The sequence below is a fragment of the Apteryx mantelli genome, chromosome 12 (assembly GCF_036417845.1).
Source record: "Apteryx mantelli isolate bAptMan1 chromosome 12, bAptMan1.hap1, whole genome shotgun sequence".
Lineage (NCBI taxonomy): Eukaryota > Metazoa > Chordata > Aves > Apterygiformes > Apterygidae > Apteryx > Apteryx mantelli.
Window position 1 is genome coordinate 12,466,752 of NC_089989.1, and position 26,852 is coordinate 12,493,603.

At 46.0% G+C, this 26,852-nt stretch overlaps 1 protein-coding gene across 1 annotated transcript; it reads right to left on the reverse strand.

Annotated features, from left to right (window-relative positions):
- Positions 1-3,201: 3,201 nt before the first annotated feature.
- On the reverse strand, positions 3,202-25,631 carry ITIH4 (inter-alpha-trypsin inhibitor heavy chain 4). Its single transcript, XM_067303643.1, has 25 exons — positions 25,449-25,631; positions 23,199-23,278; positions 22,442-22,529; positions 19,945-20,105; positions 19,417-19,521; positions 18,074-18,236; positions 17,875-17,985; positions 17,658-17,786; positions 15,710-15,826; positions 15,248-15,416; positions 14,093-14,209; positions 13,534-13,715; positions 12,897-13,079; positions 11,657-11,796; positions 10,881-11,035; positions 10,385-10,417; positions 10,012-10,068; positions 9,670-9,702; positions 8,788-8,841; positions 8,461-8,499; positions 7,830-7,943; positions 7,082-7,256; positions 5,697-5,851; positions 4,015-4,117; positions 3,202-3,520 (listed from the first exon to the last, which is right to left on the reverse strand). Exons 1-25 carry the CDS (start codon positions 25,629-25,631, stop codon positions 3,445-3,447), a joined length of 2,922 nt encoding a protein of 973 aa, XP_067159744.1. The 3' UTR covers positions 3,202-3,444.
- Positions 25,632-26,852: the final 1,221 nt, after the last annotated feature.

Here is a 26,852-nt window from a genome sequence, read left to right on the forward strand (position 1 = left end):
CCACAGGATGGCAGATGCATTCTGAAATTCAACACAACAGAAGAGCTGACAGACCACAACACATTTCAGGATAATCCATAAATCTGTAGTATTTAAAACCACGTGATGAATTGACTGTGTTTTGCTGAGTGCTGATATAGTCCCTGAGACAGCTGTTAGCAGTGTGGTTTGAATCCAGTACTTTTGTATCTTAATATTTTAATTTGAATATAACTTTTGAATGGCTCATATCTTTATAAATTTTTGAAATACCCCCAACTCCAAACAGCAATTAGTTTTAGGTAGTGGGTAATAGCTGTCTTGTGGACAAGTGTTTTTTTGTTTGTTTGTTTGTTTGTTTTTTGAGCTTTTGGACAAATTCCATCACTGTCTTCCAGTAAAATTCCTTCCTCCACTCCCATAAAGGAATTTACATATGTCTTTCAAGGCAAAAAGTGTCCCATTTATTTATATTATACATTCATTTTCTATTAGAAGACATTAGAGCTATTATGCAAAGCAAGCTATTATTTCTAAAGCAATGATAAGCAGATTTCTGATTCACTTGGAGTTTTGTTTTAATCAAATCAGACATAACAAGACAATTGTGGTCTTATATGATGAAGTAGAAGTTTTCCCTCATATTTATAAGACAAGGAGGGAAAGTCAGTGTGTGGGAAACTGGAGTGCGCAAAGCATGTGGGAAAAGAGGAGTGTAGTGGGAAAAAAAACAAGAGTCGACATAAGACATGATAGGGAAAACTGAAATAACAAAGGCAGAGGTGAACAAAAATGCAACTGGAAAATCGAACAGGAAAAAAAGAGGGTAAAAGGACATTTATTGCTAAATTTATGGGAGAGGCAGGCCTTTTCCAGGAGTAAAATGCTTTACTGTAAGCATAAGTTTATATAAACAGAAAGCTCAAACAGAAAAATCAATTCCTACAGGGTCACGGTGGCGAGATAGCTCTGCCTGTGCACAACTGGACAAAAATAATGAAAGAAAACAGTTTTCTACAGAAAGTAACAATTAAGTTACTGAAAAATGGGCGGAAGGCAGGGAGAGAAACAGGAAGGGGTGGGGGAAGACCAAATAATTGTTGAAAATAGTTGGATAGAAATCTTATCTTTACCATCCGCTGGTACAATGCTGGTTAAGAGATAGGAAAGAAAGCAAGCTTGGCCAGAACTGAAATAAGGGAGGAAGAAAGGAAGAAGAAATGATTTATTATACTGTATAATCTCATTGGGATTAAAAATTATAGAAAGCAAAATACTCATTACAGTCCTGTGTCTGCTTTCAGCTTCTATTTAACAGTACCTTTTTAGGAAGGGAAAGAGATGTAGGAAATCAGAGGCCCATCGGGGCTTGGAAAGGTCAGGAAAAAAGTAGCTAAAGAATAAATTGAGTAAGATGCAGTTCATGCGACAAGAGTGCAATGTAACATACTTAGGAAACGAAAGCCTACCTTTCTGGCAGGGCAGATCTGGGAGTCGCAGCAAGTGGGCGTTTCGGTGATGTAATGCTGTCGCGGGAAAGACGAACGTCCCCGTGGGACACCGCTGAGCACCTCTCCTGGACCCGAGAGGCAAGTCCTCTGCTCCATCAGCCCTGGGGAGGCCGCGGGCGCAGGCCCCTCTCCAGCTCTGCGTGTAGCACTTCGGCGCAGCGCAGGCAAGCTGGATACCGGCCAGAGGAGAGCAACAGCTTTGAGAAGAATTTGAGAAAACAGTTCTGGGCATAGGCTGGGAAAAAAAAAATCTGTGCACAAAGTTGCCGTGAGGAAGGCTGGCATCAGTTTTTCTTTCCATCTACCGAGGTGAGCAGGACACGCAACCTGCTTCTTTGCAGCAAGGGAGAATCGCTTTAAAAGAGCAGCGGGCTACCCAGGGCTTTGGGGGAATCTCCGTCACTGCAGGTTTTAGTGGGCGAGAGAAAAGAAGAGCTCTCAGGAATGGTCTGTGCACACGTGAGCCCGGCTGAAAGCAGAGGGGACCGGCAGAAAGGTGCCCTCCAGCCATACCTCGCCGCTCCATGACTTCAATGCTATTTGCTGTCCTTGCCGGTAGCAGGGAGGTGGAGAAGGGAAAATATAGGTGCCCTGTAACTGAGAGCAGGGAATTTTAATTTGAAGTCACTCAGCTGATACAAGCCAGTATCAACAGCATGTAATTCAACACTGAGTTAATTATAATGGAAATAATCTCCTGCTTTTTAAATCGGTAAGCCTGTTTATGATGTGGCAAAGTAAGCAACCTGGCGTTTTCAGTTTCCGAATTGCCTGTTGTCTGACATGCAATTTGTCCAGCCGTGCATCCAAATCTCTATCTTCCCTTGGAAGCACAAGCAATTTGCATAAATATATTGCACTAAAAAGCAGGCCTATCATTACAGTTTGCTTTATCCTACTGACTTTGGCTAGAAGTTGCCTCTCTCTTAATACATTGCATTAAGATAATAATACTTTTCTGGTGATACATTACTGGCACGACAGAAAGCCTTACAATGCTGACACTGGATGGCATATTTCTGAGCTCAAAGATATATAGGAACTGAAATTCTAAATACAAAATGATTTTGAAATTAAAATGCATGAAAAAATTTGAAGACAAACGACAAGTTGCACTTTATGGGCACAGAGGCCTCTGTATGGAACGTTTCTGCTGAAACGTTACCCTTCAGGCACCGTGTTCTGAGTCGTTCATTAGCTGTAAAACGCCTTCCTGTGTTTGTGAAATGTTGAGTGAAACCTTGCCCCCAAAGTTGCTAAATTTCAGGATTGAAAGGCTGTCTTTCTTTTGCAAGCAAATCAGAGGGCAGACGTCTGAAAGCTGAGCCGCCCGCAGAAACTTTGCAGCCACGCGCAGGATACAGCGTCGCTGGCTACCTGACACCGCTCACGCCACTACTGCTAATTTCAGCAGCTTTGAACATTGCTACAAAACTATCTCCAAAAAAACATTAATACAGCAAGACTGTATTTTTATCACAAATTAACCAATGAGAGAAGTGATAAACTCATACTGCTTTAGATTTCCTACTCTTTTTACAAAACACATGGTTCAAGAACATTCTCATTTGTAACTGGAAATACACCAACTGTAAATGTTAGAAGTTTAGTACTGTTTGCAGGTGTGCTGGATTAGATGATACAACTACTTATTTTTATTCAGAAAACTGAGCCTGTCTCTCCATACGAAACTGCAAGCTGATAATGTTGATTTTATTTAGTTTACATGAATCTTCCACACCAGAACCAAATCAAGTATTATAAACCATTTAAAAATTACAAACAACAAGCAAGCAAATTCTCTTCTTAAAAGTATGATTTTGAGGTAAGATATTCATGACATTCCTGCACTAGCAAGTAAGGCGGTAAATGTGCAGTTTTCTTGATGAGAGAGCATCAAAAAATGTTTGGAAGAGCGTCGTTTGCAGCGTTTTCTTTCTCAAATTATTCTTCTCTAGGAAGTTAAATGTAATGACCAGCAGGAAACAGGATCACTGGCTGCCTCAAGCCTGTAATCTTTCTTGTATTGCCTGAAACAAAACCAAAACCAGACAAAATTTGTGCTAAAACCCTCAAAGAGCAGGACCAGACTCTACACCTTCAGACCAAAAGTCAGCAGGACCCTGCGTGGGCAGAGCTGGCACATCCCCACCCCCAGAGCTGGGGGCAAGCGAAGGGTAAATATTTTTTCTCGCGGTAAACCCAGCTAGGGAAATACACTCTCCTACTCATGAAAATGAGGCAGCAAAACCTCACATTACATAGCATTTTTCATGCACACTGTAGCCCCAGGTATGATTTCTTCCCCCCCCCCGGAATAAGAGTCTTGAGCCTTGTAGCGTCCCTTGACATTCAACAAATTCAGGCAGTTAGGAAAATTTCAAGGGCAAGTTCCTATTGTTTACACAGAAGATGGGTATCAAAAACACTCCCTTCGTTTCATTTCTTTCGATCGCTGCTATCTGCCGATACAATAAATCTCATAAAGCATGTGCTTCCCTCCGCCCCATCCCGTATCCGTCACCTGGTGACTCTGTGCTCAGATCCAGATACGCTTAGGAGTCTTTCGTCGTCTCTCTGATCTACACTGGGCTTATTTTCCAGTTGTGCTTTTGAATACAATTGACCTGAGCAAAAGACACACAAATTGTTTTAAAATTCCTTGCCCCAAACGTCAGAGCGTTATTGTTCAGAGGGCAGCTCCGGCACCAGGACCGCAACCGCCTGCCTCGGGTACCTGAGCTCACGTGAGTTACCTGCACTGCGAAAAAAAGCCACGTTTGGAAGCTCCCACAAAAAGCTAAGAAAATGCCTCTTTCAGAAGCTCAGCACTCGCAGCCACAACCTCCTGTTACCCCGACACTGCTCTGCAAAGAGGTTTAGCCTTGCTCCGACGCGTTCTCCCATTTTTTTCATGGTTTTAGACTATGCAGCCTCTCTGCTTGCAAAACCCTTGCGACAGCTTAAACCTTAGTCCCGTCAGCAGTGTTTGGGTTGAGATGGTTAGGACCAGCTGGCGTTCATTTTGCAGGGAAGATGATAGCTGGTGGCGGGAAGGGGAGACACTTTCCCACCGTTGTAACCCTGGTTACTTAAGATTTTATGTAACTATCCACTATTTATAGTCCACTATTTTATAACAAATGAATTTACTGCATGCATTAGGTCACGTCACAGCACTGCTGAGGTTAAGCCTGTGCAGCTATCACATTGACCAGTATTTTAGTCTTATTTTTAATGTTGTCTAAACACATAAGAGTCTATTTAGGCTTGTACCGCTGATGCGGGGAACAGCGTTAGGTTGCGTTTCAAGGGTGAGGCTCTATTTAGAGGCCTCCCCTCTCCCCAGGGTTGGTTCTGGATTGCTCCGTGGGAAGAGGTGGCCTGGATTTACTGCTCTGCAGAAAAAGGTGACATTAGATGTCTGAAAAGAATTAATTAAATGCAAAGCTTCTCTGGGAAGCCCTGAATTACAGCATTCCTGCTGCCAGCCTATTGACTTTCATGGAACTTGCAGGAGCCCAGAGAAGTAAAATTTGAATAAAGGCTTATGATTTGGCTCAGAGAAAGTATAATTTAGGATCTACTTCATGGGCAACTTCTCAATGGAATTAAAAATTAGCACTTAAATATTTAGGCCTGTAAAAGCAATCGTGCATTGGAAAGCGCGTTTTTCCCCCGCTTTGAATGCCTGCCAAATAGGGACATATTTCAAGCACCAGGTAAGCAAGGAGAAGGAGAAACCTTAACGCCTGTACCCAGGCGGACTGCTGCAGCTTGGAGAAGGCTCTTCCCCCTCCTGGCGTTCAGCAGCCTGGGACCGCCAGGGTGTCCTAACACCGCAAGCCCATGCTTGGCATTCGGGATCGGCGGGAATGGGGGACTAACCTTTAAATAACAGGGAGGTACAACAGGATTTGGCATTTCACTGTTTTTTAGGAGTTTTCTGTTTTGTTTTTTTTCCCCAATAACTACCATTATTTTAGTCTTATTTGTAAGCTTATTCGACACACTTATCATCCTAAAACTGCACCAGGCGAACATGCCCTCATTCATCTGTTAGGTCCCCGCAAAGCCCCAAAAGGAGATGGGCAGCTGGAGTGGGAGGAAAACCCGGATCCACCACTTCTCCTTCCAGCAGCTTAGTTACGACATTGGCCTTCTTTGCTATATAATAAATAATAAAAATTGCACAATGATACATACCAAGAACTCCACTGACATTGTCAGAAAAATGGTTGGTGTCCAAGAAATACAGTCCAAGGAAATCATCTGGAAGCTTTATGAAGGATATTTTTACTGTGACGGTATCAGGCAGTGACATTGTCAGGCTTCGTTCCTTTTCAACCGAAAGTCTCAGCCTAGGAAGTAAGCGGATGCAGTTTATTTCCAAGAAGAATATCAAGACATTTCATATCATGAATTAATTTAAATAATTTAATTTTTGCTTTTGCCTCTTTGCATTTGTATTTTTCATGACCTTTCGGTGGTTATTTTTCAGCGGGAAAATATTAAGTAGCCTATCTTTTCTCCAGATGCCACACAATAGGTCTTTACCACCTCAGGCTACGTACAAATATACTAACGGAGAAGAAATTTTTTGCTGATGACCTTCTTATCCATAATGACAAATTCTCGGGGGGAAAAAAAGAGAATATTTTTCCATCATTTTAACAAGAAAAAGGGTAGACCATATAAAATAATCAATTCTAAGAACAAGTCAAATACTTTTCTCTTGGTTATTTCACAAGATACTTCAGAATTTGGCTTTCTTATAATCCGTAACTTTTTATTTTGAGCCCAAGTGGGCTTGCAGAATACAAATATCCACTATCATTTTTTTCCCCTTGCAGATCTGGTTAGATGAAAATACAACCATATGCACTGGTGTACAAAGTGCTGCAGTTGCGAGGGCTCAAATCCTGGTTTGAAGTGGGAGGAACATGCTGCTTGGCAAAAGGCAAATTGCATATGGGCATAGATCCAGCACGTTCTTGGCTCTGTTTGGATTACAAGGGTAACTTAAAGCAGTTGTTCTAAGGACTTCTGCGGTTGCCTACAGCTGCCTAGGAAGGAGGAGGCACTGTGTGTCCGGTCTGCCCCAGAGGAGCAGCAGATCATCCTGGAGGTTTATTTTGGGCATACAAAAGAGCTAATGGAACTAGGTGCATGAGCCCTAAATCCAGCTCTTTTGCGCAGCAGTGAAGGATACTGCCCAAATTAGTCAGACAAATGAAGTATATATTTGAACTATCCTTTCTCACGTGCAAGGGGAAACCAGGCAGCTGGAAGGGGACACACTCTTTGCAGCAGAGCCCTTTTCTTGGACCATAAATGTCCTACCTCCTAAGCCAAGGCAGAAAGAAATGAGAGTTACACGAGACTGGAGAACTGAAGCCAAATCTTTTCAGCATTTGAAAAAGGCAGATGGAAAAGTATCTTGCTTACGCGTACACTGAGTTACTCACCTGCTAGGGACATCTGGAAGCTCTTACCTGAAGCAAATGGCATGTGTGGAAGCAGAGGCCTGGATGAAAAATGATCAGACTCACATTTTCCAATTAAGGAGCTGACCCAATGACTTTCCTTACCCCTGGACTGCGGAGGTGGCAGACTCGGTCCACGGCAGCTGCGTGGTCTCATCATTGTGGCGTACTACGACTGCGTCGGTGGAGACGTGGATTTGCACGGAGGGATTCACATAGGTAATTCTGAACTGCACAAAGTGATTCGTTTTGTCCCCAAGATTCCCGGTCACGGAGATTCCTTTAATAACATCGACACAAATTTGTCATGCAACCACGCTTCTAAAGTAGAACTAGTCTTAATAAAACTGCTTCAGCTTTGTTGGACTTAAGGGGCTAAAATCTAGTTATGGGAGGTACAGCAGCTCTGCAGCCTCTCCAGACTTCCAGATCTCCATATCCCTAAGCCTGTGTGGCAGGGTCACCAAAGTCACCCTTGACTACCCCAGCATGTCCTCCTCCTCCTCCTCCTCCTCTCCCAGAGGTTTTTCTGGTCCCTAATCGGAGCAGCTGATGACTGTTGCCTGACGGAAAGGATCGTCACAGCCTCTCCAGTCACTGCAAGAAGGCAGTAGATGATAGGGCTGTTAATGAGACAGGGACATCCCCCGAGACACTGATGGTTTTCATAGACTGAAGTGTCTCTCCTTTTCCTTGCTATCAGGGGTTGGCTCCCGTGATGCAAGAGGAGGCTGCAGTGGGCTAGGAGGAGGCCACAGGGATAACTCTCACTTTCTGGTGTCTTCCAGCCAGATCAAGGTCCTCGACTTGGCTGGTGCCAGTTCCCATCCCACGAGGGACGTGACTTGCTTACCTTGCTCCGGATCAGACAGCAGGTCTACAGAAGACTGTGCTTGCCCATCAGTATTTAAGCAGATTGTTTCATTTTGTGCAGGTAATTGCAAGAGAAGCTGGGGATATTCATTGGCTGAAAAGCCAAAAGAACAGTGTTAGCATGAGAAGAAAAATGTAGCCTGTGCCCTTAGGACAGACACAGCAAAATTATTCAGTCTATTTGTACCTAAAATATAAGTCATGGCTTTTATAGAATAGATCAATTAAAACCAATACAGTAATAATTATTGAAAATCACACCCAGACACAGCATCTTGAAAATAATGAAAACAACAGGTTTTAAAACTTAGAGGCTATTAAAAACAACTTCAGCTGAGGCCGAAGATACGTTGTACTACATTTCTGTTGCTAGTTGTATCCTGGAGCTGGAAAGACTTTCTCATGGGCCGTGGGGGTACTTTATGCTTCCGTGGAAAGAACAAGCCAAGGTTTTCAAGAAGAGGTAGCGGGTGTTTTTTAATTAGAGCAACTGATATAGTCAGAAAAAAAAACATTATTTCATGAAAAATTGTAAAACCATTATTTCATGAAAAACTGCATGTTATGGTTATATTAATTATTAAAATGGGACTCCTACATATACTACTTACCAAGGGGCTGGGATCTTGTTTGTCCCGTTGTCCTGACAACTGAAATATTTAAAATTAATACAAAATTAGCGAAACACTTGTTTTTTCCCTCCAGCGTGGCTCATGGACCGGCAGCGGCACCACGACAGAAGCCCTTCCAGCAGAGCTCGCCGCCGAATTCTGCAGGGGCCGCGGGGGCCGGCCGGGCCGTTGGGCACGCTCCCCCTTGGCTGCCCAGCGGTTTAGGGACCTCCCTGCACGCTCGCCACAGCCGGCGGGCGCCCGGCCGCCCCCGCACCGCGAGCCCCGCGACGCCCCGGCCCCGCGAGCGCAGCGGCGAGGAATTACCTGGCGAGAGCAGTTTCTTGTTGCTGCCAGGCAGGAGCAGAGCGCGCCAGCGACCTGCAACGAAAGGTTCGCAACATCGCGCCGATGCGGGCGGCTCGGGCGCTTCCCGCCACGCGCCGGCCCCTCCTTTCAGGTCCTTCGCCGCTGCCGGGGCTGCGTGCCGGGCGACGGAGGCTCCGGGTTCGGGCGTTATACGGGCGGCCCGTGGCCCGTTCGAAGGGAGTTTGGGGGGGTCCTCTCCACCACGCGTGAGACCGAGCGACCACAAGGTCATCCCCAACCTGGATCCGGGACGTGGCTAGACTATTTTCTGGGAATAAATGTTTTGACAACGTTTTGCCAAACTGCAGCCACGCACAGAAGCCATCATCTTCCAGAAGGAGATTTGTCTCTCCTCTCTTCGCAGCGTGGATGAGGCTGAGATGCAGTTTCAGACGTCCCACGCAGGACGGACGCTGGACCTTTGACCACCTCTCTCATCCTTGCTGGTGGGGACCAGCACTGGGGAGAGCTATGCCCAGCGCAGTGGCACCGGTTCGTTACTCGTGTTACACTTATGGGCCTAGTTATGATTAAAGCCCTGAAAATTACTGTGTTACTTGGCCACATTTCCTTCAGTTTATTAACATATGTTTTTCCACATCTTTCTTATTCATTTTCTAAGGGTTTAAATTATTTATTTCTGAAAAGGTACCAAGATTATTTTCAAGATTATAAATTAACCATAATGAAAATACCTGCGGAATGAAATACATATAACAAAAACTTGCATGTATGAAGTGGGCATCCACAATCAAAACACATTTGATACCGTGATGTTGCTTTAACATATGAAATAAACTTTATATGATTATTCTGAATAAAAAAAATGGGAGCACTTACTGGGAAGTGGTGCACTGCTCCGTTTATAAGCATCTGGAGAGAGAGAAAAGAGTGCTGGTATTTCATTCTTTATTGCGCTACATACCTACTCCACATGGACACATGGCAGCAGGGAGGTCCCCGGGGCCAAGGGGGAGCAACGGGTGCTCGCTCAGGTGGGCGCCAACCCCATAGCACAGGGGTTGACCATGCCAAATCCCTCTTTCCTGCGCCAGCATCGTGGTTAATCATACCTTGGGGTATTATCGTGACTGAGATTATGAGATTAATACTGCTGGCAGTTTTAGAATAATATTCACATAAATACTTCTATTATTCCCAGAAAGAGAGGAAAAAAAATACCTAAGTCATCTTCATAAATCTTTCCAAAAGGTCTTGAGCTTAATTTTCTGACAGATGCTTCATGCATGGAAAGAAGAAGTAAACAGGGATCAGGACCATTCACTTGAAAAACTACTTTTCCTCACGAGTAAAGACAATTTTGGCCTCTGACACTTTCAGAATGAAAGATTTTCTCCTTTGGACCATGTTATTCACCCAACCTCAGCACAGAGCTTCACAGTTATTGCTTACATTTTATTTGATGTCTGTTTTTCCAAAACCTGGATACTCCCTGCTATAGGACAACCACCATGGTTTTTTGTTTGGTTTGGTTTTGTGTTCAATTAGAGACAATTAAGGAACTGTGCTACTGGAAAAGAAGAAGACATTTTACCTCCTGCTGGGAAACTGCTGGACTTCTCATTATCTAATCCAGGGAAGAGAGAGAGATCAGCGTCACACAGCCAACAGTCAAGCATCTTGCTCACGTGCAAACCTGAGAACTGGGAGACGCGGGTGCGTGGGCCCCGGGGGTGAGGTTTTACGCCTTGAAAGATGGGTAGCTAAAGCACATGGAGGACTCCTAGAGATGACAGCCTTGTTTGTCTGCCTTCGTTTGGCTTTAACACCACAGACAAAACCGCAGAATTCCCTTTGCAGTGGCAGGGAATGCTCAGGCACAACTGTTAATTTGCTTTTAATTGATATTTAAACAAATCGTTTTCCATTTCACTAGTATCCAGTAGTCCATTTCCCCACTTCGCCTTCTAAAAAGCCCCGATCGCCTTATCTCCAAAGGAGGCTGCTCCCTCCCCGCCGGTCCCAGCTGCGGCACACCAGGTCCCTGCGAGCCGCGTCGCCAGCGTCCACCTGCCCAAGGCCCCGTTTACCGGCTTCGGTGGGCTTGTTCGCCAGCTCCGCCTGCGGCTGCTCAGAGGGTTTGGTGACCAGCAGGGAGGTGAGGGGGGTAACGAAGCCGTAGTGCAGGGACAGCTCCAGGGCCTGCGCCTCCAGGGCTTTCTGCTGGTCCTCTTGTGCTGAAATACTGAGGTCTACGTTAATGACAAGGCAAGGAAACATAGCACCCACAAGCAGGTCGTCTGCAGGTGGCTTTTCATAAGGTAAGCTGCTTCTTAGCACACGTTTTTTCTCATGGATGAGTAGTCCTGTTGGGATAACTCAGCTATTCATGGGCTTGAAGTCACCGAAATGCTTAATTGTTTGCAACACTGAGCCTTTATGTGGGTCAAATACATAAAAATTATAGGTACGTGAACTGGGAAATGACTGTCCTCTGGACATACTTCTCATTACTCTCTTTACTAGCTATTACCATTCACATTTCTACAGGCAATATTGCTAGATGTGGAACCACAGCTCAACACAATAATACAACTAAGATCCGTTTCAAAGAAATGTTGTGAAGAAAAGATTTTATATATTTCCTTCTTTCTTTCTTTAACAGTGCAACCCTCTCTCAAACTGAAAGGCATCTCGGGTTGCTCATACAGTAGTGTTGTATTCTCCCAGTAGATAATATTTGTAAAGCTACGAGCAAAGCTATTTGTTGCCATATGTTTTCCCATCATATAATTTGTGAATAAGGAGTTTACAGAGTGCTTTAAGAAACTAGAAATTCATCATGCAAAACATGAAATTAGCTTACGATTTTTCTAGAAGCTGTTGAATGGTTAAGTAAGCCCACAGTCTCTCAATGAAATTTCCAAAGATGTAGCTTTGATTCTGAAATACTTGCTCCTTTTCTTTAACGTTTGCTTCTTCTTTAAGAGTCAAGTCACTAGTACGCTGAAAGGGGAGACAACTGACCATCAAAAAAACAGCTATAGACTTCTTATTATAATTACATTATTAGGCTTAAAAGAACATCTTTTAGTACCAAAGTACCCTTTTTTGACCCTCAGAACTGGTCTACGATTAGGAACCACAAATGTGGCATCCACTCACATATGATGGTGCAACAAAATGTGTGCTCACCAAGTGTACCATCTGGTTTTATCAACTAAATTTATGAATTTTTATAATAAATCAGCATATAATGTATCAGCCCACACCTTATGTAGCAGAAGGCTACTACTCATAGTATAGGGACCAAACCTATACTCTTGAAACTTTCAGTATTTACCCCATCAATAAAACTGGTGGTTTTATGCGATGTTGTCATCAGAACACAATGATTAAATCCCAGTTATTTCTAGCCTTAACTAGAGGTCAGACTTCTTAGTTCAGCCAAGAAAAGGAGCAGCTAGCCGGGTGACACATTTTGTTACATTTAATGATCACTGTGTTTCATTAGATTCATTAAGTCATCTTCTCTTCTCAAATGTTGTTATATCACTTGATACTTTATGGATCACCATGACTTCATTCCAGCCAAGCAAACCAAAAATTCCGTTTTTGACCAGAATACAGTCAAAGTTTTTGGCGAGCTGTTTTCCCATTAGAATATGCAAAAACAACCCCATCAAATTGTATGTTTTCTGGATATATATTTCTGGACTCAAAACAATGTTGAAAAAAAGGAGGCATGAAATTGCTCCGCGGTTCTATTTCAACATTTTCAAAGGGAAAAAATCAGGTTTCCTGCTTCATTCTAAAAATACGCACTAGTTTCCTAAAAAAATGCTTGAATGACCAAAATATCATGGGTTTGAAATGATAAAAAATTGATGTTTGCTTTTTTGTGAAAATACTCAAAGATTTTTTCTTTTCCAGCAGATTTCAGAGGGGAAAATTATTTGAATTCTCAAATATTTTCCTGGAATGGGAAAATCGCTGAATGCTGAAATGTAGAGAACATACAAATTTGTTTTAAAATCTCCTATTGCCCCATAAAAAAACAGCATGGAGATATACCTCTTTCACAATTTAGTAAGGCAAACACTTACTGACTGAGCTTTAATTTCTACTGGCAGAAGATCAAGCTCGTTCCTGATTTTTCCAGACACTACGATTTCAGACCCTTCAAAAAACAGCTTGAAATTGGTCTTGGTTAATCCCTCAATGGCATTGTCTGGATACTGCATTTCAATTTTCATTAATATTGGAGTAGCCACCTCCTGATAAAAGCCCTAAGGAGAAGCACAGAGAAGGAGCACAAATGATTGCAAAATAAAGCAAAGCAAACTGCCAAACATCTAAAACCCTTCCAAAAAGAAGGGAATTAAAGCTGCTTCTTTTGACCGAGACAGGCAGGAGCCATCGGTATAAGACTGCTGCAAATGCTGAAGAACGAGCGTTTCTTTGCAGGGTTCAGTACACCTCCGTCTCCAAGCGATGTCCTATGAGCTGCATTTCTCGTGGCAATGCAAGTACTTCTGCAGCATCCCCCTTATGAATGTCCCACCTAGCTAGGAGACTCTCTACCTGCTTTTCACAGCTCTTCTCTTTAACTTGACTAACACCAGGGACTTATCTCTTCTCTAGAGGGCTTTTTCACTGGGTTTGGACCGGTGTTGGGCAAAGCCCTGTGCAGCCGGCCAAAACGGGCCCGAGTGGAGGTAGCCAGAAAACGTTAGTCCTCACCTGGAGCTGCAAGGCTGCGTCAGCATTTTCGTATATACGCCGGGCAATTCCCCCGTTGCTCAGGGCCATTTTCTCAAGGAATTTATAACTGACGTCAAAACCGAAGCCAAGGCAGAAGAGGGCATACTTCCCGCTGATGGCTTTCTGGATGTTTTCTTGGATTACTTCCACGTTGGTCTCACCTGTGATTGAAAAAAATACATACTCATGGAATATGTGCATTTTAAGTATAAAAGACAGTGGAGGATTTAATGGAAAATGCTGCTTAAAGTCTCTTAAAAATAATTCAAAATAAAACATTAAAAATACAGGGAAAGGAGTTCAATTAATTGAATCGGACATGAAGTGCTGCTCCGCATTTTGACTGCCGGAGTCTCATTCTCCCCTTAATGACTCTTCTTACCTCTACTCATATCATCACAGCTAAGTACAACATGTTTTAAAAGATTATAAAGGGGCCAAAGGAGGCTTTTCGACTGAACGTAAGGATGCAAAATGGGATGTAAGGGTGCAAAATCAAGGAGGAGGAGGGAGAGGACTGAGGCTAGGATTTACTTACCAGAGGTGGGCTGACCGTCCGTCAGCAAAATGATCATAGACACGCTGCGTTCGGGCAGCTCCTCGGCTCTTTGCAGGGTGCCCACCGCCGCCAGCAGGGCCCGGTGGATGTCTGTGCCTGTAACGAGAGAGCAGGCTTCGCTCGCCTGAAAAGGGATAATCATCCCGGGAAATCAGTGCGCTTCATTTACGGAGGCCCCGCGGGGCTGTTTGAAGTTTTCTGCAGGAGGTGATCCATCAGAGAGGCGAGTTTTTAGGGGCTTGGATGCCAGGTTTGACTACGGCAGGTTATATTGCAACAGCAAAGCTGGAGTTTTCCTAGGGAAGCATTTTCCAGTATGTGATGGGAAATACAAACATCTGACCTTTAATAGAATCTGTCTGGATCCATTAAAGACGTTTAAATAAACACACTGACATCTGTTTGACCAGCATTTAAGATGTGTTTCCTAGACTCATTTGAGAAGCCAAAGAGAAGAGCTAGACATGGGCAGTTTTCATCGGTGCCAGCTATTGGGACAAGAAAACCTACAGGAAAATTAACAGCTTAACATTAAACAGTCAAATAGCCTTTCAGATCTGCTTAAAAATATACAGTAAAAATAAATCGAACTAAGCGATGCAACAGTTGAAACGCTTAGTGCTTATTTTGACTTTTTTGTTTCTGTGCTATAGCTTATAATACCATGCATGGAGAGAACCACAGGCATTTAACTTTGTTTACATTTTATTTTACAAGTGGTCTCTGGTATTAAGACATCAGTAAGTGGCCATGAAGCGTTTCTAGTTTGAGTGAATTGCCATTTTTCTGGAGGAAAAAAAATGTTCTCTTGGAAATTTTCCAGCCATCTCCATTATAAAAGTCTTAAACAAAACTTCCTAGCTCGTATAATTCACAGATGGGATGTAACCATCTCTCCTTATATGTGTATCATAACGTAGTCACCAGTCGGTCCATTCCTGCAGTAAGTTTTCCTATCCCACTCATTGCTCATAGCTATTAAAAGCTGCATATGCACTTATTTGCTTTGTGAGCACTGACTGTCGTTCTGTGGCACTACATGAGCAATAGCATAATAATTCTTTTTCTAAACATTGTTTTGTACACTGCTGGGTGTGTATTCAGGGTTATACGTATCTAGCTAGTGCCTGGTACCTCCGCTAGCAGTAAGAGTTTGCACAAATGCCGCAGCGCTCTCCACGTTCTCCTTCGTGGCTTCCAGCAAGGAGCTCCTCCACTCCGCAACTTTGCTGCTAAAGGTGATAAAGCCGAAGCGGTCTTCTGCTCGGAGGTCTTGCAAAATCTTCAGGAGAGCCTCCCTCGTCTGTTTGAAAGGGAAAGCAAAATATTGCATAAAGACTGTCTCAAGACATGCTACCCATCCACATCAGGCAAGCGCTGCACTTCAGCAGCTTAAACCTGGGCATACATATTTCCATGTATTCCTATACTTCTGCAAATTTTGCTGTGTACAAGAATAGCCTGTGTTTCAAAAGCGACGTTCATTGTCACTTCCCTGACAGGCTACCGAGCAAAGCTCCTTCAGCAAGGGGAGCACACATGCTGGGCGTGCGCGCCACCGATGCAAGCAGAACCCAGTGTTTCAAGGCAAGTTACCTGCTCGATTTTTCTGCCTGCCATAGAGCCACTTCGATCTATAACAAAGATGACATTTTTGGGAAACACTGGCATTTCACGGGGTGCGAAATAATGCACAAAATACCCATTGACGATCTGAAATACAAAATTATGTAAATAAGTATAAAACTGCACATAAATAAGTAAACGTTGCCTCTTAATATTTGGGCATACCAAGAAGAGTGGTCCACGATCAGCATTTGGTTTGTCTAGATAAACCCAAATCAAAGAACTATGAAAATGTATTACTTAGCCAGAAGCGATACCATCCTTAGAAAGCAAATTACAGGAGAATGGAGACACGGTCCTCACACCCAGAAAAACAGTACCAATTTGGGGTGGCTGCAAGACCATCCTTCCCTTGGTGAAAGGGCACTGGGCAGCCAGTTGAAGTCCAAAGTCCATCATCAATAAATACACTTTCTCTTCAAAACTTTTAATACAAGAGATTTACTTTTAAAGTTATGTTTAAAATTCCTGTATATTGCAGGCAGGAGCTTTTATATCCATGACCATCAAAACCAAAACAGATTAGAAATAAAAGCAAAGCTAACGTCATTTTTTCACTTCAAGCTAAGAATAAACAAAACCTTATGTAAAAATATATTTTGTATTTTAGTGTTAATATTTTATGCTAATAGAGAAAGTGTTTTTTAACATCAGCACATTAAGTGTAAGCAGTCTGCATCAATCAATATTTTAACCCAACTTCTTGATCCCACTTCTTCAAAGACCAGTGCTTCAAGAAAATGCCCACAGCTATCCTGGAGCGAGGGGAAGGGAATCTGGTAAAGGAAGACGCGTGGAAGCGAAAGGTGGTCTGGGGCGAAGTGCGGTGCGTTGTTCGATTTACTGCACAGTTTCAGCAATAGTGATGGATGCTACTGGGGAGAGAGTGCAAAGGATATTTCCTATTATTCTCATACCACCACGTTTTGCATCTACTTCAAAATCGCATGAGCAATTTAAAATGCTAGATGGAGCCACTGCACAATTGTTTTTCAATGTAAAACCTATTTAATCTTTGAACGAGATGACAGACAGACCCTCTAACAGATGCTGCAGAGGTTCTCGTGGCCGTGCAAAGAGCTTCTGGGCGGGAGGTTTTGTGGCAGACGCTGCAAATGGAGCAGAGCAGACTCTGCGCTTGCTCTACCGCCCTGATGTTTGTGCAAACCTGTGGCCCAGTCAGGTAGCCCGAATGGCATGAAAAACAGGGGGCTCTGGATTTATACAGACCACAGAAGCCATGTGCCTAAAACAGCTGGTTTATAATCAGAATATTTCAAATATTTTCTACTTTAAAGGTTTGCTTTTTTATGTTACGTATAATATATGTCTCAATACTATATGTATATGTGTATTATCATTGTATATATGTTACCTCTATACCATCACCTATGAGCACAGCTCTGCTCATGGGCTGTGACTGCCACCTTTGAGCACATCCACGTGCACTTCATTACTGAGACGGTATGGAAAGCGTACACACTTTATTCCCTAGAGCACGCACTGCTCCATAAATGTTTTTAGGTTCCTGCTCCCTTCAGCCATCTTGGTGGTCAGAAAAAGTAAAAGAAAATGAAGTAGTGACTTTAATGGCTGTATAAATCACACTCCTCTAAACTTCACTTACAAGAAGCAACAAATACACCTTAGATCAGGCAAAGTTTGGGGGAAAAAAAGTAAAGGGACTTGGCATTGAAACAACATTTGAAAGATTGGTTTTCCAGGACTGATCCATTCCTGCAACGGGTTTAGTGTCTCTGGGATTTATTGAACATCACCATCAGTTCCCGCTGAGCAGGTATTGATGGAAATAGCTCTTTGTCACCGTGGATCTTCCCAACCTGTGATGCTGATTGTGCTTCACATTCAAACATATCCGTGATCTGAAAGTAGGGGTTTTTTTTAATTTCTTTTTTACCTGTATATCACCTGCAGTCGCATCTCTCCTAACATCATAACGTACAAGGAGATCACCGTTGAGGAGGGTTTCACCCAGTTCGGGACTTATCTTTTGTTGATCTACCATTGGCTTAAACAGAATATGAGCCTGAAAGGCAATCAAAAGCAATGATTTAAAGCAAGGAAACTTAGAGGGGCTGCAAGCTGCCACTCACAGTCAGTAGCCGCCCTTTTACCTTGGTTTCGTTCTGCACTTTCGTAAGCGCCTCCGTTAATTCATTTGTCAGGAAAGTGCTGTTGGTCTCCAGGAAACGTATGCCTTGGGGCTCGAAGATGTGCACGTCGACCTGGCGGAGGAGAAGCCCACGTCAGCGTGGCAGAGGTCCCCGAGATGGTCCGCAGCGCTCCTTCCCAGCCCTCTGCTGGCTGCCTCACCTGGAAGTGTTGAACAAGCTGTTTCGGCCTGACCCTGATCAGCAGCTCGTACTTGCCCAGCCGCCGCTTCAGCAGCTCCTCGTACGTCAGCTCAAAAGTGACCCTGCTGCCCGCTGCGATGTTTACTGAGACCTGAAACTGCTCCAGTTTTCTCCCCGTGATTCTGCAAAGGAGAACAGAGATTTACCTCCTGCAGCGCAGGTGTGCGCGCGGTGGCCAAGTCTGTAGAGTGCGCTAAATAACGGCCAAACACAAAGCAAAGAAGAGAGAAGTAGCTCATCTTACTGCTCATGAAGAAGCTGTTTTGCACTGCAGGAGATATCGCATGCTACAGCTGAAGAATTGGTGTGCCAGGTTTGTAGCAGAAATCCATATGGGACTGAATATGTAGGAAGCACAGACTAAATATACCTCTAAAGCGTGATGTTTGCTCAAGTGGCATGGTCATCCACCTTAGCGGGGAACCAGGCTCAGTGACCACACACCATCCTGCCTGGCAGGGTGCTCCTGCATGGCAGCAAGTCCCAGGATAATGCAAAACAGTGGCACCTCCCACAGAGGCTGATTGAAGGGTCAGATATAAATGATATAGATAGATGGATGGAGGGATGGATGGATATAGGTTGATATAAGTAAGTTGCTGCATCTATTATTTAGATTTCTGTGAAATGAGTTGTTAAAGGAGGAGTAGAGCAGAGAGCCCAACCCTATAGCAGAACAAGGACTTTTCTTGCCATTGATTTAAAGCTCAATTTACTCTTAATTCCTCTTGATTAGAACAATCAGATGTTATTCAGAGTCCAGCAGGTTGTTTCAGCTAAAAAACTGGTGCTGGAGGGAGGCATTTCTCCTGCCTGTTTGCAGGGAAGGCCAGGACGCAGGAGGTGAAGGTAGGACAGGACACATTTCTCCTTTCTCCAGCCTACAAGGGGACCCGTGTCTCCCTCGGCAGCCTGCAGCCCCAGAATCACTCGCGCTAGGCTTTTTCCCAGGCTCGTGCTCCTAGCTCTGCTGCTGCGGTTGCCTGTGCTGCCCATGATCCCTCCAAGGCCATCGCCCCACTGTCTCTCCCACGCTCCTGGCTGCAGGCGCAGACATGCTGTTCCAGGCCACCCAAGGTCCTGGCTGGTCCTGGTGTGTCCCCCCGGCTGCCGACCAGCTCCCGCTCCAGCCCCATGCAGGGTTTTGCTCTGGACAAGCCTCCCTGGCCCTATCGCCCCTCCCAGGAGGAACCCAAGGCTGCTTTTTACATTTATCCTGCAAGGCGGCTGGCTTCAGGGTTTAACTCAGCCCTCGGACAAATGGGAAGGTTTAAGAGCGTTCAAACAGAACAGGCAGCTTACTTCACGAGGCCAGCGCTTTGCCCGTGTGAGACCGCGGTGTCATACTGCTTTTGAGCAGATGCTTTCTCCTTTATTATTCCTGGGTATACTTTGCCATCGATGGACCTGTTTGTTTTCCATAAAATTTAATTAATATTAGAGAGAATCTGCTGTGGAAGAAACAAGAGGAACCCAGTACTTCGTGGCCCTCAGGGCACAGACAGAGGAAAGCTCTTAGCTCCCACATCCCTCCCCATCACTGAGGCTTGCTTGGAGCCAGCACCACGACACGGCCCTCCCCCTTGCCAGGGGCCACCTCTGGCGAGGCTGGAGCAGGAGAAACACCACTGTCAGTGGTTCTACCTCACCCTGGCCGCTCTGTTTCTACTTTGCTGCCTGTTTTTTGCCCCGCAGTGCTTTTTGTGAGGGACCCTCCAGAGCCCAGCTCAGCTCTTTGTGCTTTGCTCAGCGGCTCCTCAGAAGATGGATGAACATCCCCCCCACCCCCAGGGCTGCCTCGCCAACACCACAGGTAAGGGCTGGTCCTACATGGAGAAGTTGGAGATGAAGGCTGTCTTAGGTAGCTCCACTTCAAAGGTCGCCTCGCTGGATTCATTAGCCCGGTTGACAATTTTGCTGGTGATGACAGTGTGAGCAAATCGGGACGTGACTTTGCAGTCCACGCGGAGGCTGTAGATTTTGATAGCATGCTGGAAGAAAGAAACATACAGAAATGAAAACACCACTGAAGACCAACTGTTGCCACCAGGCAGTCCTCACCTGGGTTAGAGGTGATGTTATTGGAAAAGTTCAAGAGAAGAATTAGCTTAGAGGGTCTAGCTGGGATCACAGAAGTGAAGATGTTCATGACCGTGGGCTCTGTACAGAGCAGGCACAAACTCTGCTCTCCCCTGGTGAATACCTGTGGTGGGACTGGCCTCCTGCTTGCACCTTACACACATCCCTGCAGCTACGACCACATCCCCGCACAAAAGAGCGGCTAAATCTGCGTATTCTGTTGTTCCACAGGCTTTTGTTGAGCCTTGTTCTGCAATCTTCTCACCTTGAGTTGCTCTGATAGCAGGTACCGTGTCATCCCAGTGCCTCTCTTAAGACGAACTTCAAAAAAAAATCAAATGCCTTTTTAAGCAACCATAGATTTTAAGCAACCTGATTGGTTTTGCTCTATTTGCTCTTCCAGCTGTTGACTTTGCTGCCTGTTTTTCAGCTCAGCAGCTTGTGGCCACATGTGATGTTTAGCAGGTTTGAAACCCTGTGTGGGCCTCCATCCCTCTCTGTTTGCACAAGCAGGGGATGCCCTTTGAGCGCTTGTGTTCCTGCCGGTTTGGCGCTTTGGGTGCTCTCAACGCTCAGAGGGGCGCAGTCCAGGAGGCACTTCACCAGGCCTTCCCTCAGAATACCCCCCAGAGAAACCTGAACCCTCAAAGCATCTTCCCATGCTTCTCTAAACATCTCCCTTTGCATTCGTGATTTCCATTTTAAAGGCCTTCAGCACAGACCCTAAGCAGGGTACTGTGTTTCAGCAGTAAGAGTAAACAGGCTTCGTCTGGACATCAGCAACCTCACAAGGGTCCAATAGTTTATTAAAATATAAAAGCTGAGTATCAAAACAGATCAACTTCAATTTTTAACTTTTTCAGACTCGCAAATCTTTTGAATGGCTAATTGATTTTTAATGTTTTTAATAATTTATCTCCTGTACTTTGCTGACCAATTAATAGCATTCACTCGAGAAGTGCCGGCCTCTTCTCAGTTAAGGCACTGGCCTAAATCCAAAAGTTTAATCGCTTTAAACATGGCCATCCTGTACAAGGGTGGCCAGGCATCACTGCAGGAGGCATCACAACCAACTCTGTATGAATATTAGTTGTTTCTCTTTTCATTAGACATTGGCAGGGCGTGCCCGGCTTCCTGACACCTGACAACTTCCAAGAAAACGAGGGAAAAAACCCGCCGAAGATATTCGTCAAGAGAAACAGTTTCAGAGCACCGGCAGGGAGCAGGGAGGACCGGGCCTGGGCTCACGGTGATCTCGGTACCTGCTCTCCTGGGTCAGTGACGAGCAGTGATTGCAGCTCCGGCCGGCCGGCCCCGATGGCTCCAGCGGGTCTCTCCGGCACGGAGCATCCCCGCGGCAGGGGAGGAGCTCGCCCACGCCAAGCCCGACCTGCCGCCACCTGCCGCTGGGACGAGGCCGGGCGGGGTGGCGGGACGACGGGATGCGCCACCGGTGCAGCTGGCACGGGAAGGCGCAGCTGGGCGCGGGGCCTCACTGCGCCCTTGACAAAGCAAGCCTCAGCGGCAGGAGAGCACCGGCCCGAAGCGTCTGTCGGAAAGCGATGGGGACCGATTTGGGCTCTCGCCCCGAGGCCACCCAAGCCCTCAACCGTGCCCGCGGGGTGCCACGCGGCCCATCCTGCCTTGCCCCAGAGCCAGCCGGCCGGCCGAAGGTATTTCACCCTTTTCTGAACAGCCATCACGGAAATAAAAACCTCCAAGCGTAAGGCTTGCTCCGTTTCTCCAATATTAATATTTTTTTAAATCAGGCCACGTCCTGAGATGCCACCAAACACAGTTTGCTCTTCCAGGCAGCACAAATAACCGTCTCACCTCTCCTTGGCGTTCCATAAAAGTTACTAAACGCCTGGCAAAAGCAACCTGGTATTTCAACGATTCTCATTCAGTCCTGCTGCAACGCCCCTGTGTTGAGACCCAAAGTCTTCAAGGGAGACCTACCATCACTCAATTTGATATTTCACATCGCTACGAAAGAGGGCAATCAGACCACCCTGCAAATCCCCGCACGCCGTGTTTACCCCGTAGAAGCCCCCGCTCTGCCCTCCAAGGCCTCAACAGGACCCCGAGCCCCCGCATCACGGCACGGCGCACGCGATGCCATGCCGGTCCCGCAGGGACTACCGGCGTTGCCCGCCGAGAACACCTCTGCCACCACCATCACCAAGTACAGCCCACTGCGGCACGGGGAGGCAAGTGAAAAAGAGGTTGTAAAAAGGGGAGCAGGTACCTTTGGATCGATCGCGTCTGCTAACGCTACAAGCGCGGAAAAGACCACCAAGGCGAGCAATGTTCTCTCCATTTTGGAAAGACACGATCTTAAAATGAAAACACCGTTTATCTTAATCAGTTAATGAGTAACCTGCACTTGGGGATATTATGTAGGCTTTGGGGAAACCCAGAAACTTAATATTGACATGTTAAACACAGCTAAAAATTGGACCCTGGTAAGTTTATTTTTCCGTCAGATCTCTGCTCTTAAATGTTAGAATTTTAATGTTTCATGAAATCTTAGCTTAAGAGATCCTTAGGTTTTCCATTTAAACTTTGATCCCACTAAAATGTGACATGAAAAATCACAGAGGCAGATGAAGAGGTGTGCGTGCAGGCTGGATTTCTGGATGCTTGAATCTCCAACCCATCAAACGGCAGTAGTTTGGAAGGGCACGTCCTCAACGTACCTCAAGCACTTGAGAAATTTGGAGCTGGCAAAGACGTGCAAAATCCACGTGGGGTTTCAGAGCTGGTGATGTCTTTGAGCTTTGCGTCCCCCGACCCAACCGGCCTGTCTCAAAACACCCCTTTGCGCTCCCTCTCGCTAGCCATAACCCTCATTTGTCAAACAGGACCGTTGTAGAGGTGGAGATTCGGCAAAGTTGCCTTGCAGGCGTTCGCGCGGGGTTACTCGCATGAAAGGTTGGCGCAGGGAAGGCTCTGAGCCTGCTCTTACCTGCACGTTCGCCGGGACGGCTGCTTTCACAGCCTACGTTACAGGGATGTCTCCATCCAGGAGGGGCATTGAACGGTGCTCGTGAGCTCCTTGCTGGTCAAGGGTTGGCTTGTAGCCCTGCAAAAAAAATTCTGTTAGAAATCCTGGGCTTTACATGGAAATATTTATGGATAATGCTATACTGCTGTAATTCCCGAAACACATGCTCACTCATCTGGTGCTTAGGGACTTTTCCTAACTAAAGACAGCAAGCATGACTACTTGAAAGATGTTTCTCCATCTGAGCATCGCATGCTTGTGTGTTGTAATGTCCGTCTCCTTTACAAAGTCTTTTAAGCACATTGTGGAGAAATAATTTTTCTAGGCATCGTGGTGGACCAACAGGGAATTCACCAGTGGGAAACACAAGCCTCCCAGAGCCATTTCCTCGCCATATTGCCAAGGGTCCCCTCTGGCGGAAATATCAACCGGACAGGAAAAATAACGTGCCCTGGGGCTGTAGTTCAGAGCTTGACCAACTGCTTGGGCTTCACTTTAACCGATATCTTGCATTTTCCAAAGTGCTGCTTCAACAGTTCCTCCGAACGGGGCTCAGAACTGGCCTCGCTGGCTGCTGCAGTGCTGACGCCGAGACCGTGGCGCTCCCCCGTTTTTCTTCCCGAAGCCCTAGAAACGGCTTTTGAAACAGCTCGTGCGTATTCCAGACGCAGCAATCCCTTGTTTTGCTTCTGCCTCCCCGGGGAGGGACGGTGCTGCTCCGTCTCGGGCAGTCGCAGCCACCCGCTCTCACTCGCACGGAAGTCTTTGCATCTCTGCCTGCCTCACCGATGTGTTAGAGACGGCGTTTCTGGGTGGAAAGCATGGTCCCAGGGAGCCTTTGGCCTCACATTTGCCATGGAGGCATTAATGCAGTGCTTGATAAATTATTACTTCAACAGACCTTTATGTGTTTGCTACAAAAAACTCTGTTGAGCACAGCATCATTCTAAATAACCTCTTCAAAAATAAACTTCACTACTTGCGGGCAAACCCTTTATACTACTTGCAAGCATTGTATCACTTACAACAGAGCATATAAATATATATATATTTTAGGAAATAAATTGATAAATATTGGATTAACTTGTACAGCTCTGGAAATGCTTTAATCCTTAAAACAGTAGGATTTATACGCACGGTGGCCTGAGAGAGCCAACTGCCAAACCTTTAGCTTTAACAAAGTGGATCTACTGCTTGTTTTCTAACACCCACGTGTAAAAATCAGATACTAAGCAGCTGCTTTAGTCACACAAATTCAGGCCTCCCCGGACATCTCCGGTACCGAAAGGACCGTTCTCCTGAAGGGGACGCGAGGGGTGGGAGGGCAAAGGCGGCTCGCGGCAGCCGGCGCCAGGTGCCCGCTCCAGCCTCCTCCCAGCTGCCGACGCGGCACCGACGCCAGCGCGCCACGGACCCGGCCGCGCTCTCGCTGCCTCGTCCATCCAGGCAAACCTCCTGCTTCCCACGCGAGCAACGGGCAGGGGCACTGCAGATTTCATGCCCCCAAAGGGACAAGCAGATACTTGAACGCAGCAGAGAGAAACCGGGGGAACGAGGGCGCTTTGGGAGCCCCCGCGATGCTGCGCTCGCCTTTGTCAGACCCGGGAACAGGCTCCGGCACACGGTGCTCCTGCCCTCCCCCCCCCCCCCCCCAGTGGTCCTTTTTAAGCAGTTCTTTGACATTTTCCCAGCAGGAAGCATCTCCTATAATGCCAAAGATGGGGCAATCCCAAGTGAGCCCATATTACAGAAGATGCTTTTCAATGCAAAAGGACTTCTAAACTCCCCGTCTGGGGCTGTGCGGACACCTCCCTCATCACTACTTCTCTTTATGAAAATGAGCAAAAAGGGAAGGGGACACATTTCCCTAGGTTGGACTTGTTAGGTCACAGGGATGAAGAAAAAGATGCCAAATATTTCTCTGGACAGCTGCTACATTTGCTTCTCCCCCCCTACAAACATCTCCTCTGCTGCGGCAGGAGTCTGTAGCTCATCCGGCCCAGGGCGCCAGGCGAGGAATAAGGACGGGGTGGGAATATTGCAATTCGTAAGGCTGAGGGATACACATTCACCTCCAATGCATATTTTTAGATGAGTTCTACCTTAAAAGAAAGAAAGGGAAAAAGAAAACAAGATGCCTGGTATCGAGCGCTTACTAGAAAGCATCATAAATAACTGAGCCTGAAGACATCCTCTAAATAAAGCCGTTAGCAAAAGTCCCACGTTGCTAACCGATACCTCGCCTCACTTCCCCGGGGCGCCCGGGACGCACGTCCGAGGGAAGCAGGCGTTTTGGTGCTTGGCTGAATCGGCACCAGCGCAGGCGAAGCCGGGTCTGAAGCACGGCGGCCTCCTGCCTCGCGTCCGGGGTAGCGGCTTCACGGTGGCTCCGCAGCGTTCGGTTGCTGGCCGCGTACGGAGGAGCGATCATGTCGGCAAACCATTTCTTCCTCGTAAAGAATAACCCTCGGAAGCGGAAATGGGTAAAATAGGGGTGAAATCCTTTGGTGGTTTAAGCTGTTAGCTGGTTTTGCAGGGTGTAGGGGTAGGAAATCCCCCTTGGAGCTGGGTCTTCCCCCGGGAGAGCTGGATAGGAGGCACAGGAGCTCAGAAAAGGAGGAAAGAGCCACGGTTTCCATCATCCCAATCAGGATTTTGGCTGCTGAGCTCCGAGCTCTGTGTTTGCTTTGGGAAATGGCCGAGCAGCTGCCGAGGCTTCTCTAAAGCCCCAGCTCAGTCACCTCTCCCCAGCAAGGGGTTATATATCAGTGACGCTTATACTGATTTTCTCGGTAATATTTATAAATACAGACAAGCGGGTGCCCTCAGAAGAACGGCAACACACCAGGGATATCTCTAAGAATATTTTGCTTAAGGAGAGTGCTCGTTAAAGCTCCAGGACTTTGCTATTGGGTTACATATGTGCGGCTCCACAGCGCCTGCCGTCTGCTTTTTTTTCCAAGCCTCTCTACAAACTCCATAGAAAGTAGTAAGTTTTATGCATGACGTGTTTGGGATACAAGAGGCAGAGAAGAAATGCTTGGGCGTTGCTCACTTGCCTGGAGAACTTTAACACAACTTTCACCCCTTAACTAGCTCTGGCCTGCACAAAACGAAAACCGGCGTGTAAAAAAAAAGTGGCACATACCTTAATGTTCCCAAATGTTTTACCAGGAATTCGTAATTCGCAAGAACAGCCGTGGATGCCGATAAAGCCGAGGATTATCCATGTTTGAATGAAAAGATCCAGCTTAGGGGAAAAACTCCAATTTATAACCTTGGGGAAAAATAGGTTTGATGTTTAACTTTAATCCAATAAATCAACACATGCAAACAAATATTGTTGCAAAAAAAAGAAAACAGCAATGGGGGCTGTTTGCTTGCTGCTCCATTCGCATTTGGGAAATATACTCATATATTTGGGAAATACAAAAGGCGGAGCGGGTGAGGAAGGTACTTACAGCTGTGGGCTGGTGCATCGGTTCCTTCTATCTGCCCAGGACTCACAGGCTGGAGCTCTCCGAGACCAGCACAGCTGGCTTCGCCTGATGGCACAAAAGTTGAGGTCTTGCAGCATCCAAATTTGTGGTGCGCTGCACAGACCTTGCTGACGCAGCTACAGCTCTTCCCAGGGATTATCGGGACTTCTGGG